Consider the following 18,591-nt stretch of genomic DNA (forward strand, 5'->3'; position numbering starts at 1 on the left):
GCCAGGGCCCGGCTCCTCAGCTCCCAGCCCCTTGGGGGCCGACCGCAGGGCTGAGGAGGGAGGAGAGGGTGCCCTGAGTTAGGTCAGACTGTAGGGTGGAGCCCTGGCCAACAGCGTTCCTGACTCCGAGGGCTGGCGGGACCTCAGAGAGTGCCAGGCCCAGCCCCTGTCCAGGCGTGACCGGAACGTGTCTGGGGGAAGGACACCTCGCCGTGCTTTGCTGCCAGGGCCCTGAGGGTGACCAGCTGTGCTGAGGTCTGTGCCCCAAACCCCTGGCTCTTGAGAGGATCACGGAGGGAACAGGAGCCATCTGGCCTCGTGTGTGACCCACCAGGCAAAAGAAAGCACTGCCCTCCGGTTGTGACCCGGAGTTGCTCCGTCCTCCTCCATCACCTTATCCATCAACCCTGGGTCCTTCTCAGCCCCTACGTCCCCCAGAGATTTAGGAGTGTGAGTTCAGGATGCCCCGCCCCCCACAGCGCCAGGGTCCCAGGCCGACCTTGCCCGACCTAGGGAGGAGCAGGGAACTGGCTGTTGGCGTGGGGGAGGACTGCCTTGGCCAGGGCTGTCTGCTGACCTGTTCCATCGGCCTGAGGGCCCGGTGGACACCCTCCACACGCTCGTGCTGGGCGGCCTGTCCGTGCTGGGCTTTCCTGAAATCCTGGGAATGAGCACCACTGTACCTATTTACAGAGGAGGAAATGAATCCTGGGGCCTCGTAGTCCTTCAGAGTCCCACCCTCCCTGGCCACCTCAGCCCCTGGGGGCAGTGTGGGGCAGGTGGGGCCGGGCTGCCTGCTGGGCGCTAATGTTCTCCAAGTCCTGCTACAGCCCTCCCCCCCCCCCCCCCCCCCGCCCCTGAGTGCTTGGCAGGAAGCCTCTGCGGAACCCGGGGTGGCTGGGGTCCAGGACAGGAGTCCAAGGCTGGGCGGCGGGCCGGGCGGAGGAGCCCCAGGAGCCGAGGCTCTGATGAAATGGCCTCGTTTCCTCCCACAGCCCCTGCCCAGGTCTCCCTGGTCCTCGCCCTGCCGGCCCTGACTGACCCCCGGGGACAGGTCACACTCAAGTTTGGGCTGTGGCCGAGGCCTTGGCTTCTCAGAGTGGCTCTGGTCCCCTGCCCTCAGGCGATGCTGCCAGGCCCCTTCTGCCCCTGACTTGCTGTGATTCTCAGGCAGTGGGGGGTGGGACGAAGGTCTTCTCCTTGCAGGGAGTTCTGAGGTTTACAAGTACGTGGGCTCAGTCGGGAATCGGGTTATTGTTGGTCTGTGGCCAGAGAAGCCCGGTGGCCCGGCTCGGGGCTCCCTGCGCCCCCAGATGCTTGGGCTCCTCCTGGACAGCTTGTGGGCTCCACTCTCCACACCCCCGCCCCACCCGGCCCGGGCACGCATCGGCACCACCGGCCACCGCTCTATTAAGGACCCGCCACGCATCGTAGATTACTTTTATTTCCCGCCATGACACCTCACTAGGAGGAAAGCCGTCCCTGGGGTCTCTTAAAAGACAACTCCTATTAAAGATGAGTGGGGTTAAGCAAAACGCTGGCGGTAGATGGCCGAGCGGGAGGCTGGCTGAGGGCTGGGCGGGCACCGCCGGGTGCAGAAGAGAGGAGGAGCCGCGGGTGCCACAGGTGCTTCAGCCCCGAGCTCGGATCACATCCCGGCTGCCCCCCTTTCACGGGGGCCCCACCCGCGTGGAGAGGTGATGAGGCCCGGCCATCTGCGCAACGGGCACGGGGCCTGAACGCGCTCCGGGGCCCACGGTGTGTTCTTTCGTATCTGTGTCACCTGGTGTCACCGTGCTGGGAGCCTGGGGTGGGTGCCGGGCAGCCTGGTAGCCTGCAGTGGAGGGTGCGGGCTCCGGGGGCTGACGCGAGCCAACTCTAACGTGGTGCCGGGGGAGGATGTGCTGGACGGCTGCGGGAGCCCCTGCGGGAGCCCCTGCGGGAGCCCCTGTGGGAGCGTGGTGGGCCCGTGGGGCACGTGTGCCTGTGACGGTCCCCTGGGGGTTCACAACAGTGCTTCTCAAACGTGCACCAGCTGTCGGGGTGGGTTAAAACTCAGGGGGTCTGCACATTCCCCGGGGGTGCTGTGGGGTCGGTGGGGCTACACCGTGCAGGGCTCGAGTGCCCGGCTGAGGGTGCCGGTATGGTGGGGAGGGGGCCGGGGGCCACGGTAACCATGGGAACACTAGGTTTTGTTGAGCTCCTCCGGTTTGCAGGGTGCTTCGAACCCTTCGGCTCGTCAGGGTTGCACACAAGAGCCTGTGCTGGTCACGGCAACCCATGTTAGAGATGGGGAGACCGAGGCACAGAGACTAAGTCGACACGCCTGGGTGCCCCGGCCTAGGAGTGGCTGACCCCAGCACGCTCCAGCCACCCCCCCCTCCCCATCCCCCCAGCAGCTGCTGGGCAGGGGACCCAGGGCAGCTGGAGGAGACCCGGCCTGCACTGAGCCAGCCGCCAGGGATAGGACACAGCAACCCCAGCCCGGGGGCCCGTACTGGGCTGTGGGGTGCACCCGGGGCGGGGCAGGTGAGAAGGACAGCACTGAGTGCCCCCACCGGCCCCCGTCCTCCCCTCCCCAGGGCTGCCCAGAAGCTCAGCCTGGCCTCCAAGCGCAAGAAACCTCATCCGCCACCAGCCCCTGCTGCCCGCGGCGCCTCCCCCTACCCCACGGACTTCAGCGGGGTCCTGCAGCTGTGGCCGCCCCCCACGCCCCCCTGCCTGCTCAGGGCCGCCTCCAAGGTGAAGGACAACCTCGGCGGTGTCGGAAAGGTAGGCCTGCTCCTGATTGGCGGTGACCCCGGGGGCTGGTGGCTGGGACGAAGCCAGGGGTGTCTGAGTAGGTGCTGGGAGGGGGCGCAGGAGGCGGAAGGATCCTGCTTCCTTCTCCCAGCTTGGATGAGGTGGGGTACGGACGGGGAGACTGAGGCCCAGGCCCACGTTGGCTGCCCTGGGTGGCAACAAGAGCCTAGGAGACTGCGGTGGGGGTCCCAGGGGCATGTTGTGGCCTCAGAGTGGGGGTGGGACAGCCAGGGCTTCCTGGGGCTGGGGGTTGGGGTCTGGCCCCCAGGAGCCCCCCTACCGTGTGTCAGTTGGGACGCTGCCCTCCGCTGTTCAGAGTCCGGGCAGATCCCAGCTGCCGCCACCCCTGGAAAGGGGGACGTATGATCAGCTGGTTCAGGTGGGGAAACTGAGGCCCAGAGGGGGGAAGGGGCCCAGCTGCCTGGTCTTGGAACAGGCCATCTGGCCCCTGGCTCTGACCCCTGGCTCCCGTGGCCTTTTGCCCAGACTGGGTTTCCGTCCTGGCCCCACGTGGTTTGCTGGGAACTACACCCTGGCCCGGCTCGGGGCCCTGCATGTGTGGGGTCTGCGTGAGCACGTTAGCTGGGCTCTTTGTGAGGTGGGCTCTTTGTGCCCATGGAGGGTGGGGAGACTGAGGCACAGTCACACAGCCGTGAGGGTGAGCATTGGACCTGACGCTGAGTGTGTACCCCGACATTTCCCCCTGACTTGCTGCCCACACTCTGCGTGCTGGCCACTCCCAGGTGCCTCCCCGAGGGTGGTTGGGACTGGGGTGGCCCCCTTGCCGCACACCCCTGCCCCCGGCCGGCCGGCCACCCACCCGGGCACTGGGCGCAGCCTCTCCAGCGCCCAGAGGCTCACCCTGCAGAGGCTGGTTGGCTGGGTCCATGCTCTCCTGGGCTCGGTCTGCCCCACCCGCCTGGGCTGCAGAGGGGTCTGATGTGTTCACAGAGGGTCCCCTGCCTGGGGCCTGAGCCACTCCCCTGACGCTCCCCGCCCCCCCCCCCCCCCGGCCCTCCCGCTGCGCCCCTCCTCCTCAAGCGACTGCCAGCCAGCTCTTGCTGGAAGCCTTCTCTCACGCCTGTCACCCCGACAAGCTTCGCCGCGTAGGTGGTCCTGGGAACCTCAGCTCCGCCCACGTGCAGGTGTATGTGTCGGGGACACGAACCCCGACTGGGCAGAGTGGCTGCGGGACAGGGCTCTAACAGCTCTGACCTTGGCCTCCTCCCTTGTCGCTGGCTCCCTCGGCCAGCTCTCTCTGAAAGTGGGGGGGTGGTGGGCAGGGCGGGCCTCGTGTCTCAGGCGTGTTATGGGGGGTAGCAAGCCTCTGCCACCTCCTTCTGGGGTCCCCACCCAAGTATTCTGGGGCAGGGTCTCCTCTGTGGTAGACCAGCCCCCTCCCCACCCCCTGCCCCCGTCCCTCCACATGGAGCCCTTGTCCCCCAGTCCACTCACTGCCCACCCAGTGCCCCCTCCGTGGCTCCTGGGCTGTTATTTGCACGAATGTCGCATAGTCAGAAATGCCTCTTGAAAGGCGTTTAATATTGTCACAGAAAAGAAGTTAGATTACACTCAATTCCTGACATTAATGTGCTACTTAAGGTAATTCATCATCTTGCGGTATTAAAAAAGACATCGCTTCTGTGGGTGCTGAGCGGCGCCCCTCCCCCCTCCCCGCCTGGGCCACCTCTTAGGAGTGGAAGCCCTTTTTTATGCAAAACGTGTTTTTTCCCTACCTGGCAGCATTCCGCGGCTCTTTGTAATATCTGAACATTTGGGGAAGAGACTTGATGCCCTTGTCTGCTGCAAAGACCTTGTCGTTTCCTGGCTGTGATGACAGGATCCTTGCAGACAATGGCCTGTGCGTTCGGCTAGGACAGGGCGACGGCCCCGGGCGGCCGCTCTGCGCCCTCCCCGCAGGCCAGGCCGTGGGTCCCTGAGTGGGGATGAATGTCGCTGGCTCCAGAAGGCAGCACCGGGCGGGCGCATTTCCTGCCCTGCAGGAGCCCAGGCGGAGGGCCTCACCCCCTAGGAACCCCCTCCAATCTGCACAGCCCATTTGGCTCCTGAAGTGGCCAGGAGTTCATGCCGAAAAAAAAATTGCCAGAAATTACCGCGAAGTGCACGTTGTCGTCTGCTTGGCAGCAGCGTTTGGAAATGAAATAGTTTTGTTCGTGTCGTCGGGGAATAAAGGAATCGATTCTCGCCCGACGGAGCCCAGGTTCGGGGAGTGCAGCAGAAAAGTGTTTTCTTTCCGCTTCTCCCCTGAGAACGTACCCCCCCTTCCTGGAGCGATTTTGCATGTCAATTTGCCACGTGCCGAGGGGGAGAAGACGGGCCTCGCGGAACTACCCACAGTAAACCAATCTTGCCCGCGTATGTATCTGTCACTTACAATTAAATCCGTGAAAAATATTGGCTCTGAAATGAGTCTGGTAATTTGATTTACGCTGTGGCGGAGAAATCGAAGACTTCATCGGGGAGTGGAAGGTGGTGTCCTTCAGCAGAAAGGGGGGTCTGGCGCCCCTCCCAGGAGGCGCCCCAGTTCACGGGGGGCGCATCGTGGTCACGGCCCTGCACGAGACGTAGTTTGGGGTGTTTGTTCTCCACGCAGGTTTTGGGGTGTCTGCAGTGCAGCTTCCGCTGGGCTCTTGGGGCCAGGTCCCGGCCCCCCTCCCCGCTGAGCCTCTGTTCCCTTGGGGGCGACGGGGCTGGTGGTCCAGCTGTGTGGATGCCAGTCTTCCGCGGAGCCCGGCACAGGGGTGGGGGGTGGGGGATGGGGGGCACACCTTTGTGTCTATTTTTGGTTTTAGGGTCACGCGGGAGCTGAGGCTGCGCGGTCACCTGCCAGAGCCCCCAGGCGAACACCCTCCCCCATCCTGCCCTGTTCTTTCTCCTCTACTCCCCCACCTGTGCCCCCCTGGCCAGGCCTCAGTGTCGCCAACACCTCCTGGCAGAATTGAGCCTTTTCTTGGGGAGGATCACCGTGTCCTCCTGCTGGCCGGGACCCTGCCAGTGTGTGGGGTTTTGGGTTGGGTCCCCGGCTGGCTCCCCCAGCTTCCCCTCCCAGGGCATCATGGCTCTCCAGCCAGCCCCCCTTTGGGCCTTTGTTCTTCCTCTCCCTGTGCGGGACCCTGGCTGAGGAGCTAGAGGCGGGGGCTCCCTGGAGGAGGCAGAGGCTGGGCCGACATGGGGGCTGGGGCCGCCCTGCTCTGGCCGTGGGGAGGGAATCCTCGCCGGGGGGCTGCCCCAGTCCCCATCGCGCGCCTGCTTTCCCGGGAGCTGCACTCGACGGCCTGCTGACCTGGGGCCGCTGAGGTGGGGGTGCGGGGCAGCACCCCGGGCCGGGGCTCCGTGGGCAGGAGTGTGGCCTGTGCGTCTTCCTTCGGCGGGGGTGGGGGTGGCTGTGTCTGCGGCCGGTTCTTGTTGCCCCTCCCTCCCTCCTCCCTCTGCCCTCAGTTTGGGATTGGGTCTCAGGCTGTGTGACCTGTCAGTGTTTCCTCCCTCCTGGGACGGAGGTGGGCCTGGGAGGGGGTCGCTGGGCCGAGAGCCGCGCTGTGTGTGTGCCAGGGGCTCCTTCTGGTCCCAGGGGCTCTGTGCCTTCGGGTCGAGCTCGCTTAGCTTCCAGCTCTGCGTCTGAGTCAGTGAGCGGGCCAGAAACCCCACATCGAGGGCAGGCGGGTGCACTTGTGGTGCCACACTTCCACCCCTGTGCTCACGGGGGCATCCGAAGCCTGTCCCCCCCCTCCTGACTTTTCCCCCTGCTGTCCTCTACCACCCAACCCCCTCCCCGCCCCGTCCTCCCCGACCCCATGCTCCTCCTATGCTCCTCCACCCTGTGCTCCCTGACTCCGTGCTCCCCTGTCCTGGCCCCTGCTCCTCCTCCTGTGCTGACTGCCCCCACACCAGGCTCCCATCCTGTCACTGAGCCTCGCGTTCTGCCTGCCTGGCTGACCTCTTACGGGATCTGCTCCGGCTGGAGCTGGGGTGCAGGCATCCACATTCCTGCGGTGGGGATCCCCGTGCCGGGGCCTGGCCCGCTGTCTCAACTCGCGCGAGTTCCTCCTGCCTTGTAATTAGCGGCCGCTGGGCGGGCGGCTGCTCAGATGCCCATTCCCGCCTCCCCTGCCAGGTGAAGGTCATGTTGCGAATCTGGCCGGCACAGGGGGCGCAGCACTCGGCCGAGCCCACGTCCTTCCTGAAGGTGGACCCGCGTAAGAAGCAGGTGACCCTGTACGACCCGGCCGCCGGGCCCCCAGGAAGCTCGGGCCCCCGACGAGCCGCCGCTGTGGCTCCCAAGATGTTTGCCTTCGATGCGGTCTTCCCCCAGGACTCGGAGCAGGTGAGGGCGGTGGGCACCCCCAGGGCCGGGGCCGGGGCTCCTGGTGCCCAGCGAGGAAGGAGGAGGGCGGCAAGAGCGAGGCCAGCGGCCCAGGCCCGGTCCCTTCTGCTTTCCCTTCCTCCTTGGCCCCGGCCCAGGGGGTCTCCGACTCTGCTGCTGGCCTGGGGAAGTGCACGAGTTTTGGTGGGCTCTGTGGAAGGCTTGTGTGCTGGGTGTGCGTGAGCGCCTGGGGTGTGGTGTGGTCTCCACGACGGCGGTGTGAGTTGTGTGCCTGGCGGCTCACGCCCTGCGCGCTGTGTGTCTGTATCCCCTCCGTGTGTGTCCCGTGCGCACGTGGAGGTCTGTGTCCTCGGTCCTGTGCGTGCCGGCCTGGCCACCTTGTGAGCTGGGGACAGACAGGCGTGGTGGGAGGCTGGGTGTCGACTCCCTCGATTCTGGTGTCTGCCTGACGCCCGGGGCCCCCCCTCCCAGGCTGAGGTCTGTTCCGGGACAGTGGCTGACGTGCTCCAGGCGGTGGTCGGGGGGGCTGATGGCTGCATTTTCTCCTTTGGCCACATGAGCCTTGGTAAGCATCCCCCCCTCATCCCCTCTCTGCAGTCTCTGGGCCTCATTTCCCGGCGGGGAGGGGGCTGCACGGAGGGAAAGCCCAAACCCTGTCGTCCTGGAGGGCAGGGGGCCTCGGACTGGAGGAGGCCCCCTAGGTCTCAGTGGCCCCCAGTCGGCCCCGAGGGCCCCGGGCAGGTCCAGGGAGGAGGCCGGGTGTGGCTGGGCTCCCAGGGCGTGTCGGGCTGAGTGGGGGGGGCCCTGACACGCCCACGTGGCCCCCAGGCAAGTCCTACACGATGATCGGGAAGGACAGCTCGCCTCAGAGCCTGGGTGTCGTGCCCTGCGCCATTTCCTGGCTCTTCAGGCTCATCGACGAGCGCAAGGAGAGGACGGGCACCCGCTTCTCCGTCCGCGTGTCGGCCGCGGAGGTGTGCGGCCCCGACGAGAGCCTGCGGGACCTGCTGGCCGAGGTGGCCTCCGGCAGCCTCCAGGACGCCCAGTCCCCAGGCGTGTACCTGCGCGAGGACCCGGGGTGTGGGGCGCAGGTACGCCGCGGCCCCGCGTGCGGTCTCGGGGGGCTGCGAGGGGGGCCGTGGGGAGGTAGGCGCGGGCCGCAGCTTGTGGGGCGCTGTCCCCTCCGCCTGTCCCCAGCTCCAGAACCAGAGCGAGCTCCGGGCGCCCACGGCCGAGAAGGCAGCCTTCTACCTGGACGCCGCGCTGGCGGCCCGCAGCACCAGCCGGCCCGGCTGCAGCGAGGGCGCCCGGTGCGGCTCGCACACGCTCTTCACGCTGCACGTCTACCAGTACCGCATGGAGAAGTGCGGCCGCGGCGGAAGTAGGTGTCCGCCCGGCGTGGCTCCCGTCCGCAGGGCCGTGCCCGGGCCGGGGGGGGGGGGGGTCTGGGTGCCCTGGGGCCCTGCCGTCACCCTCCTGCCCTGTGGTTTCAGTGTCTGGAGGCCGCAGCCGCCTGCATCTCATCGACCTGGGCAGCTGTGAGGGGGCGCCCGGCAGGGGCGGCGAGGCCTCCGGGGGCCCCCCGTGCCTATCTCTGTCGGCTCTGGGCAGCGTCATCTTGGCCCTGGTCAGCGGAGCCAAGCACGTGCCCTACAGGTGAACGGCGGGCTCCTCGGTGGGCGGGCTCCGGCCCTGGGGTGGCCCTCGGGAACCAGCCGAGGGCAAGGCGGGCCTGCCCAGTACGTCTGGACCCCTGAGCTCTTTGGTCCTCTGTTCGTCCCCGTCTGCCGGGCCTTGCCGTCGGGGGGGGGGGGCCCCACGGGGTGGCTGCCCGACCGGAGCCTGGGCTCCAGGCACGGCCCCGTCCCGGCGAGGGGCCTGTGTCCTGCCCTCCCCCGCCCCCCGCCCCGTAGCACCCCGCACGCCCAGCCTCCCACCCTGACGTCCCCTCCCCAGGCCCTCAGCCTCTGAGCAACCCTCGCCCCCAGGGAGCACAGGCTCACCATGCTGCTGCGTGAGTCCCTGGCCACCCCCAGCTGCCGAGCCACCATGATCGCCCATGTCTCGGACGCGCCAGCACGCCATGCCGAAACGCTCAGCACCGTGCAGCTGGCTGCCCGCATTCACCGCCTGCGCAGGAAGAAGGTCAAGGTCTGTTCCGCCTCCTTCCTGCCCCTCCCGCCTTGAGGACCCCCCCTGGGTCCTGCGTCCTCTGTGGGCCCCTGCCTGGCGGGGTGGGGAGCCTGCTGCCCATCTCTGGTTGGCCCCGTGGGGCTCTGCCCAGAGAAGGTAGGGAGCCGGGCCTGGGCCCTGGGCATCTGACGCAGGGCTGGAGCCTGTCCCTGAGGGGGGCTTGGGGTTGCTTGGCCCCTGTGTCTCCGGCACAGGGGTAGGCCTGTGGTCTGGGCAACCTGGCGGGGTCCCCGTGGCCCCCGGGCGCCAACCAGCAGAAAACTTCCCGGGCAGCCCTCGGAGGGGCAGGAGGGTGGCGTGAGGGCCACCCCGGGGTCACATGGACCTGGGTCTGAATCCTGGATTCGCAGTTACGGGTGGTGTGGCTGTGGCCGCGTGTCCTTGCGTCCCTGTGATTCGGCTTAATGCTATTTCCTTGGGCTCCGGAGAAGGTGCGGTTGTGCTTGGTGCTTGCGGTGGCCCCACCCCAGGGGCCACCCGGTGCCGTGGCTGCCATCGCGTCCTCCCGGGCGGTGAGCAGCACGTGTCGCCGGGGCGGGGGGGGGGGGCGGTGAGCGGTGGGTAAGGCGGCCACTCACCCGCTTGCTCTGCCCCCAGTACGCGTCCAGCTCCTCGGGCGGAGACAGCTCCTGTGAGGAAGGCCGCGCCCGCCGCCCACCGCACCTGCGACCCTTCCGCCGCTCCATGGCCCCTGACCCTGGCCGCCTGGCCCCCAGCTCACCCGGAGACCCCGAGTGCTCATCCAGCAGTGAGCAGTCCTGCGACACCGTCATCTACGTGGGGCCTGGCGGGACGGCACTGTCCGACCGCGAACTCACTGACAACGAGGGCCCGCCCGACTTCGTGCCCATCATCCCCGCGCTGAGCCGCCGCAGGCCCTCCCAGGGCCCTCGGGACGCCGACCACTTCCGTTGTAGCACCTTCGCCGAGTTGCAGGAGCGGTTGGAGGGCATTGACGGCAGCGAGGGCCCCTCCGAAACCCTGAGCGTCGCCAGTGGGGCCCAGCCCGGCCCGGCCTGCGGGGCCAGGAGGCCCTCCCCGCCCGAGGCCGCCGCCCCCAGGAAGGCTGTGGGCTCCCCGCTGGCGGCCAGCACACCTCGAGGCAGCCCCGGCCCGGACACCCACCGGGGTGCCCCAGAGCCCTCCAGGGCCAGCGCCGACCAGAGGGAGGGAGGCAGCGTTAGGCCTGCGCCGCCTGGGCCGGACAAGGTCGCCGTGGGTGGAGGTGGGAGGCCACTGCCCGGCCCGGCCCCTCCGCCTCCTCGGCAGCCAGAAGCCGGCCCAGCCCCCGAGGACCCCGGGGGCGCTGACGTGGATGGTGCGGCACGGACACCCCCCGTGGGCATGAGCGGGCAGACCGGCCGCCCCCGCCCGTCTGCACGAGGCCGCCGTCTGGAGCGGGGCCTGCTGACCACCACGGTGACCCTGCAGCAGCCCGTGGAGCTGAACGGCGAGGACGAGCTGGTGTTCACGGTGGTGGAGGAGCTGTCTCTGGGCGGGCTCACCGGCTCCGGCCGCCCCGCCAGCCTGGCCAGCTTCGGCAGCAACTGCTCTCTGCAGGCTCTGGCCTCCGGCTCAAGGCCCGTGAGCATCATTAGCAGTATCAACGACGAGTTCGATGCCTACACCACCCAGGCGCCCGGCGGGCCCTCAGAGGGCGCAGCCTGGGCCGGGAGCAGCCAGGGCTCCTCCATCAGCTCTCGGCTCAGCGAGGTCAGCGTGTGCGCGGACGATCGCCACAGCCCCGCGCCGCAGCCTCCCTTCGGGGCCGGCCCTGACTCGCCGGCAAGGCCCGACCCTCCGGGCCCCCCCGTCCTGGGCAGCTCCCCGGATGATGGCCGCTGTCGGTTCCCGGAGCACGGGCGATTGGACAGTCCTGGCCCGGCCCGGAGTCCTCGTCCTGGGGAAGCGGCCGCCGCAGCCCCCGCCCGAGTTGGCCGGGAGTGCCCGGCCGTGTCCCCATGGGGGGCAGCCCCGGCGCAGACCATCCACTCCAGCCTTCCCCGGAAACCGAGGACTCCCTCAGCGGCCGGCCGCGCAGGCTGCCCTCGCCTGGCCCCGAGCCCGCCGGGCCCCGGAGGCCTGTTCGAGGACCCTTGGCTGCTGCGGGCAGATGAATGTGGTGCCCTCCAGGGGGTCTCTGCCGGCAGGGCCTCCAGCCCGGCCCCCGTGCTGCCTTGTGCCCGCAGGGTCGTGGACGGCTGTGAGGTGGCAGCCAGGGCAGGCCACAGGCCGGAGGCCGTGGCTCAGATCCCACCGCTGCGGAGGGGAGCCACCACGCTGGGTGTGAGCACGCCCACCGCATCCTGCAGGGACGCCCTGGCCGACGCGGCTGCCTGCTTGGGCGGCCCGAAGGATGCCCCCAGCCGCAAGAAAAGTGTGGTCCCCAAGGGAGGCCTCTTCCCGAGGCCCAGCGGGGCGGCCCCCCCAGCCCCTCCTGTGCGCAAATCCAGCCTGGAGCACAAGAGTGGCCCAGCTCTGGCCGCTCCCCAGGCCGGGGGCCTCTCGCGACCTGCGGCTGCCGCCCTCCCCCGAGGGGAGGAGGAGGCCAGGCCCGGTGGCCGGGCTGACCACTCCGTCCCCAGGGCCACGTCGAGCCTGAAGGCCAGGGCTGGCAAGGCAGAGGCAGTGTCCCGTCCCACCACCCACGGCTCTCTGGAGCGGTGTGAGCTCCTGGGGCACAGCGGCGGCAAGGCCAGGGAAGCTCCCGGGAGGCCAGCCCGGGCCGTGCCCAGGCTGGGTGTACCGTCCACCAGCCCCACGCCTGGGCCCGCTCCTGCCTGTAGGGGCAGCCCAGCCAAGGGAGTGGGGGCCCCGAAGCCCCCGGCCGCAGGGGGCAAGGGCCGCAGCCTAGTGGCTGGTGGGTCGAGGGCTCTGGGTGTTCCCGTGAAGCCACTAACCCCAGCAGTGGGCAGGACCCCCGGTGGCCCCGTGATGGCGCCCCGGGTGGCCCCACGGGCAGTGCCTGGCATGGGGGCCAAGGCCAGCCGCGGCACCATCATGGGCACCAAGCAGGCGCTCCGGGCCGCCCATAGCCGCGTCAATGAGCTGGCAGCCAGCGGAGCCCCTGGCAGAGGTGGCCCCCCCTGGGGCTCAGTGGACTCGGACAGCGGCAGTGACAGCGGTGTGAACGTGGGGGAGGAGCGGCCGCCCGCGGGCCCGGCGCTGCCCTCCCCCTATAGCAAGGTGACTGCCCCACGGAGGCCCCAGCGCTGCAGCAGCGGCCACGGCAGCGACAACAGCAGCGTGCTGAGTGGCGAGCTCCCGCCCGCCATGGGCCGCACCGCCCTGTTCTACCACAGCGGTGGCAGCAGCGGCTATGAGAGCGTGCTCCGCGACAGCGAGGCCACCGGCAGTGCCTCCTCTGCCCCCGACTCCATGAGCGACAGTGGGGCCGCCTCCCCCGGCGCTCGCTCTCGAAGCCTCAGGTCTCCCAAGAAGAGGGCCACAGGTGGGTGCGGGTGCTGCCCTCCGCTGTTGGCACCTACCGCGTGCCCTCCTCTGACCCCCTGCCACCCCCGAGGCTGGGGCTGTGCTGTTAGAGCAGGCCGACGAGTGCAAGTCTGTGCGGGTCACCCCGACGGGGCACCGGGAGCCGGGGGAGGCCTTGCATTTGGGGCTCCCAGTCAGGTGCTTCCCTGGGCTCGGGCCTAGCTGCATGGGAGCCCCCTGCCATGGCCGCTCCTGCCTCCTACCCTGACCTGGGGGGACAGGGCCAGCTCCTTGCTGTGTGTGTGTGTGTGTGTGTGTGTGTGTGTGTGTGTGTATGTATGTGTGTGTGTGTGGCTGGGACGTGGGGGTGGGGCGTGGGGGTGGGGGTGGGGAGCAGGGAGGGACATCCTGGGAGCTATGGGTGGGGCGCCCCTCAGGCCTGGCTCAGGAGTCTGTCCTGGGGCAGCTGGGCTAGGGAGTGTTATGTTGGGCCTCAGCCTGGCTGGCTGGGGTATTGAGGGCTGCCCTCAGGGGAGGGCCAACCAGGAGGCTGTAAGGGGCAGCTGGAGTGGCTGTCCAGGTGACAAGTGGCCTGGAGAGGCTGGGGATTTCTGGATCTGGCCCCGGTGCTGTCTTCTCTCTCAGGCCCTGGGCAGGCTGGGCCGGGGCTGGGGCCTGGGCCTGGGACCCCAGTCTCCGCGCATCCAGGGCCCGGCTCTCTGTTCCAGGTCTGCAGAGGAGACGGCTGATCCCAGCCCCAATGCCCGACACGGCTGCCTTGGGCCGCAAGCCCAGCCTCCCCGGGCAGTGGGTGGACCTGCCCCCGCCCCTGGCCGGCTCCCTGAAGGAGCCCTTCGAGATCAAGGTGTATGAGATCGACGACGTGGAGCGGCTGCAGCGGCACCGCCCGCTCCCAAGGGAGGATCCGTCTGAGGTCAGGGCCAGTGGGGGGCTGGGCGGCTGGTGGTGAGAGGTCCTGGGATGGCAGGGTGGGCCCTGGAGGGTGGGGCCCAGCGGCCAGCTGACCCTACTTTCCCCTCTTGCCCTCAGCCTTCCCAGGATGTGGAGAAGGTAGGAACCAACCTTGAGCCTGTGGTGGTCGCTGATGCCCACTTGGGCAGAGTGGGTGGTCCGAGGGGTCCTGAGGTCACCACTCTTGTCCCCTGGAGTTGCATCTGATGGAGCTTTTACCACAGCTGTTTCCCACAACCTGGGCCCAGGCACTGGCAGGCTGCTTTGGGAGCACCTGGTGGGAGCCCCACCTTGTGGGGGGCCCAGGTCTGACCCCTGCCCACCTCTGAGGCCCCACCGTACATTGGCCCAGGCCTGGGGGCTGGAGGGAGACCCTCCTTCCAAAGCTGGGGATGGTGGGAGAGCATGGGAGTGGGCTGCCCTCCATGCCTGAGCACCCCCACCCCGCCCATCCCTTGCCCCCCAGGGTCCGGCGTGCAACAGTGCCACGCTGCGGCTGGCTGAGCGCAGGCAGCAGAGGCTACGAGAGGTGCAGGCCAAGCGTGAGCACCTATGCGGGGAGCTGGCCGAGACCCAGGGCCGGCTGATGGTGGAGCCCGGCCGCTGGCTGGAGCAGTGTGAGTCCCCGGCCCCGCGGTGCTGGGAGGAGCAGTGTGGCCCCGCCCCTCTCTGCTGAGAGCGGTAATGTGGGCCCCGCCCCTCTTCTGGGAGGGTCAGTGTGGCCCCGCCCCCCTGCTGGGAGGATCAGTGCGAGCCCCGCCCCTCTGCGGGGAGGAGCAGTGTGGCCCTGCCCCTCTCTGCTGGGGGTAGTGTGAGCCCCGCCCCTCTCTGCTGGGAGGGGCAGTATGAGCCCCGCCCCTCTGCTGGGAGGAGAACTGATATCCCCATCCCGGGAGGCGCAGGGTTGTAGGACTCTAGAGGGTGCCCCCACCGCCCTGGTGCCCCTTGCCTGTTGCGCCCCTAAGCCAGCCACTTCCCTCGAGAACTCCAGTTGCTCACCTTCACCTTGGCCCAGACAGGGACCCAAAAGCCGGGAGGGGAGAGAAGCATTTCCTCGGCCCCGTGGGAACCCCTGGCCTGACCGGCTGCTTGCTGTCCCTCCCCAGTCGAGGTGGACCCGGAGCTGGAGCCCGAGTCAGCAGAGTACCTGGCGGCCCTGGAGCACGCCACGGCCGCCTTGGAGCAGTGCGTGAACTTGTGTAAGGCCCACGTCATGATGGTCACCTGCTTTGACATCAGCGTCTCCGCCCCCGCCGCCACGCCCGGGCCGCAGGAGGTGGACGTCTGAGGCTGGGCACTGGGGTGCGCAGAGGGGGCGTGGGAGGGAGCGAGGATGTGGTAGGGGTCGGAGGGAGGAGGATGCAGAGGGTCGGCTGAAGGACCGGGGGTCTCAGAGGCGAGGGAGCGTGAGGGAGGGGCTGGCCGAGTGCAGTGAGCGGACAGGGAACGAGCGTGCGGAGACAGAGACTGTCACCATCCAGACAACGACACAAGTGCCTTTAACCTTGAACTGGACTTCTCTCCTTTTTGCGTTTGGTGCTAAGGACTCAAGACACCAGCAGACAGTGTGCTCAGGCTGTGGCCTGGCGGCCGCGGTGGCCACCCAAGTGCCCAGCAGGAGCCTCTCTCCAGCCAAGCAGATTCATGTAGCAGGACAGCTCTGGGCTCAGCAGGCCCGAAGGTCAGGATCACTTCTCCTTTACAGCTGTCTCCTCTCGGCAGAGCCGGCCCTAGTGGTCACCAGGCCCTGGGTCTGCGTGCAGTTGTCTCTGCAGATGGAACTGGGGGTCCTCCGGGCAGGGACGGCCCACCTTCCCTTCCCCGAGGACCTGCTCTGTCCCGAGGACACAGGGAGGGCAGCACCCACGGGCTGAGCTGAAGGCACACGGCGCCTTCTTCTACGGCAGGAATTCTTACCAAAACCACAAGCAAAAACAAAACAAAAGAAAACACACACAAAAAATGTGGGGGATAAGGGTTTTGTAAAGGTTCTGTTAGGTTCATATTTTTATATCATTTTGCCTATAAATGCAGTATTTGCAGTGGGAATTTGGAGACAAATGATCTATGTTTTTATGGTTTTCTATGGAAGGTATTCCTCAGGCCAGGCTCTTTCTGGGGGGCACCCTGGGCAGGGCAGGGGTCCTTGGGAGGCACTTCTTGCCAAATGCAGACCAGGGGTGAATTTGCTGAGGTATGTGTTCCCGGCACAATGGGCTCTGTTTTCTGACCGTTGTGCATTTTCTAAGGGCGTCCAAACCTTTGTACAAATGTGTAGATAACATCTTGCTGCAGCTTTTGTGAATAAAAGACACATCGGTTGTTAAAATGGCTCCTGAGCTCACTGGGGGAGCTGCCCTGCAAGGGTCCTGGGGTGAGGTGGCCTCAAGGCATTGAAGGATGCATCTCCAGGACAGCAGGGGACTTACCTTCTGCTTGTCGGCCCTGCAGCAGCCCTGCAGGGACCAACCTTGCAGGTGAGAGGGGAGAGTAGGGACAGACCGAGAGGGGACAGAGCAGGGACAGAGTGAGAGGGGACAGGAGGGACAGACCGAGAGGGCAGAGTAGGACAGACCGACAGACCGAGAGGGGACAGAGCAGGGACAGATCGAGAGGGGACAGCAGGGACAGACTGAGTCAGGGTCCACGGGATGGGGCTGGGCTGGTGGGAAGCAGCATTTTCTGGCGGGCTCGGGGCCCTTCCCAGGGGTCATGCTAGCTGGGGAAATTGAGGCAGGTACTGCAGTGGGAGACCCTTGATCTCTTTCCTTTGTCCCCTGCCTGTCTCTCCAGGGGACAGATGAGCAGACACACAGGACACATCAGGCTCAGGACCCCCCGAGCTGGCAGGACCCCCGCCGGGCACGGCCGCCCTCCCCACCCTGCACCTTCTGTAGGCCTCAGGCGGCCCTGCCCGATGCTCACACCCTGGTCCTGAGCAGCCCCACTGCTGCGCCCACCCCCGTCGGCGCGCCCCCGGGGGCTGTGGTGCGGGCACCACGGCCCCTCCCAGCTGGCTGGGCCCTTCCTAGTGTGGTCTGGGACTCCCCCTCCGGCACGGGGGCTGTTCCGCCTTGCACCCCACACCTCGTGTGGTCTCTGCCTGTACTCCCCGCCTCCGTGGGGCCTCCGAAGGGTGGGGTGGGGTCTGAGTCATTGCTGTGCCCCCACATTGGGCACAGCGCTGGGCCTCAGTGGGGCCTCGGGGGATACTTACTGGAGGAAAGAACGAGGGAACGAGGTTTCTCCTCAGGGGGAGGCCCAGCTGGGGGCAGAAGCAGGTCCCACACCCAACAGCATTTGACAGCGTGCAGAATGCCTCCCGGGCCCCTCCTGTCCTCTGCACTGAGCCCTCCCCCCCCAACCGCCCCAGGCTGCCTTCTTGCTCCCTGCTGCCTATGGCACGGCCCCCAGCCCCTGGGGTTGGGCTCCCATGTCAGCCAGAGGCAATGGTAGCCCGGAGCACCCCCGGGCTCTCCCTTTCTATTCGGAGGCCAGATCTGGTTCCCGGCCTGGGCTCAGGCCTCGCCACCAAGCCTGCTTGTCTGCCACTGAATTTGGGAGGTGCTGAGGGGTCTGGGTGGCTGTGGTGGGGCTCTGGGTGGGATGGGAGACAGGCTTTCAGGACCTGATACCTGAAGGGACTGAGAAGCCCACCTGGTCTGGGACTCCCGTGAGCCAGGCCCAGCTGGCTGTGACCCATGGTCTGACCTTGCCATGCAGGGGTGCTGGGCGCCCTCCTCCATCCTGAGGGACCAGCACAGTGTTGGGGCCTGGGTGGGGTCAGGGCCACCCCCACATCAGAGAACAGGGCGGGGTTGGGGCTGGGGTGGTCACACAGGAGACTGGGGGAGGCCTGCCTGAGAGCCAAGGCCATAGTGTCCTGACCATCTGGACAGAGCTGTTGTGGGGGGTGGACTGCACTTGGGGGTGCTGTGTGGGTCCCTTCCTCCTGCAGAGAACACCCCTTCCTCCCTCTCCTACCCCTCAGCCACTGGAGGGGCCCAGAGCCTGCTCCTTGATGACAAGCCCTTGATGCCCTTGACCCTCTCCGACCCCCCCCCCCCCCCCCCGCCGCCAGCTACTGCTGGGGGTGGCTGACCTTTGGGGCCAGCTAGGGGAGCCTCCTTCCCACAGTCCAGGGGAGGCTCTGGGAGGGTGGCGCCTGCTTTTCTGGATGGGAACCCCCTGTTCTGGGGGCAGCTGGAGCCTGGGGCCGCCTTTCATCTGGGACATCAAAGCCTTCAGCCCTGTCATTACAGGCTGGGAACCGAGCTGGGGAGTGCCCATTTCATGGATGGGAAAGCCGCAGCTGCCTGGGACCCAGCTCTCGGACCAACGCTGAGGTGGCCCTCGTGTGATGCCACCTGTAAGGGGTCTGTGGGCATCCCGTTTATGGGATGTGTGGGGACACAGAGACCCACAGTGAGCCGGGCTACCTCAGGCTCTTCCTCTGGACTTTCTTGGAGGAGGCACGGATTTAGAACACTCAGGGCCAGGCGGAGGGGTTTCCTGTGTCGGGGGGCCAGGGCCAGCCAACCCCAGGGGTGGGAGTGATGGTGCCCTGAGAGCTGGTGAGACGCCTGCCTGGGCCATCTGGGGACAAGGACAGGAGCCAGCCCCGGCGGGCGTCTCTGCCTCCGAGGCCGGCCTGGCACCTGGCCAGCCCACTCCCGGGGGTGAGGTGCCCGCCTGACTCACTCCACGAGTCCAGGCCTGCTCTGCCCGCCCTGCCCACCGTGGCCCCGGGCACTGGGGGGCCGCTCGGGAAGGTGAGGCCAGGTGGAGGTCACGCTGGGCTGGATGACCAGGGCAGGGGGCTCACAGGGACCAGTGGTGGCTGGGAACCA

General features: G+C 67.6%; 1 protein-coding gene across 6 annotated transcripts in view; it reads left to right on the forward strand.

Moving 5' to 3' along the window:
- KIF26A (kinesin family member 26A) overlaps positions 1 to 16,070 on the forward strand; it is a 40,545-nt gene extending 24,475 nt beyond the window's left edge. For 4 of the 6 annotated variants that reach the window (XM_045060614.1, XM_045060616.1, XM_045060618.1 and 1 more), the window contains 12 exons: positions 2,583 to 2,772; positions 6,935 to 7,144; positions 7,616 to 7,709; positions 7,973 to 8,235; positions 8,342 to 8,525; positions 8,638 to 8,800; positions 9,133 to 9,295; positions 9,935 to 12,788; positions 13,498 to 13,703; positions 13,820 to 13,840; positions 14,208 to 14,358; positions 14,848 to 16,070. In XM_045060614.1, the coding sequence (XP_044916549.1) occupies positions 2,583 to 2,772; positions 6,935 to 7,144; positions 7,616 to 7,709; positions 7,973 to 8,235; positions 8,342 to 8,525; positions 8,638 to 8,800; positions 9,133 to 9,295; positions 9,935 to 12,788; positions 13,498 to 13,703; positions 13,820 to 13,840; positions 14,208 to 14,358; positions 14,848 to 15,029 (4,681 nt within the window). In that variant the 3' untranslated portion in view covers positions 15,030 to 16,070. Of the gene's footprint in view, positions 1 to 2,582; positions 2,773 to 6,934; positions 7,145 to 7,615; positions 7,710 to 7,972; positions 8,236 to 8,341; positions 8,526 to 8,637; positions 8,801 to 9,132; positions 9,296 to 9,934; positions 12,789 to 13,497; positions 13,704 to 13,819; positions 13,841 to 14,207; positions 14,359 to 14,760 lie in introns of all 6 variants that reach the window. The other 2 variants (XM_045060615.1, XM_023256122.2) reach the window with 2 other exon arrangements.
- Positions 16,071 to 18,591: the final 2,521 nt, after the last annotated feature.

The sequence above is a fragment of the Felis catus genome, chromosome B3, assembly GCF_018350175.1.
Source record: "Felis catus isolate Fca126 chromosome B3, F.catus_Fca126_mat1.0, whole genome shotgun sequence".
Classification (NCBI taxonomy): Eukaryota; Metazoa; Chordata; class Mammalia; order Carnivora; family Felidae; genus Felis; species Felis catus.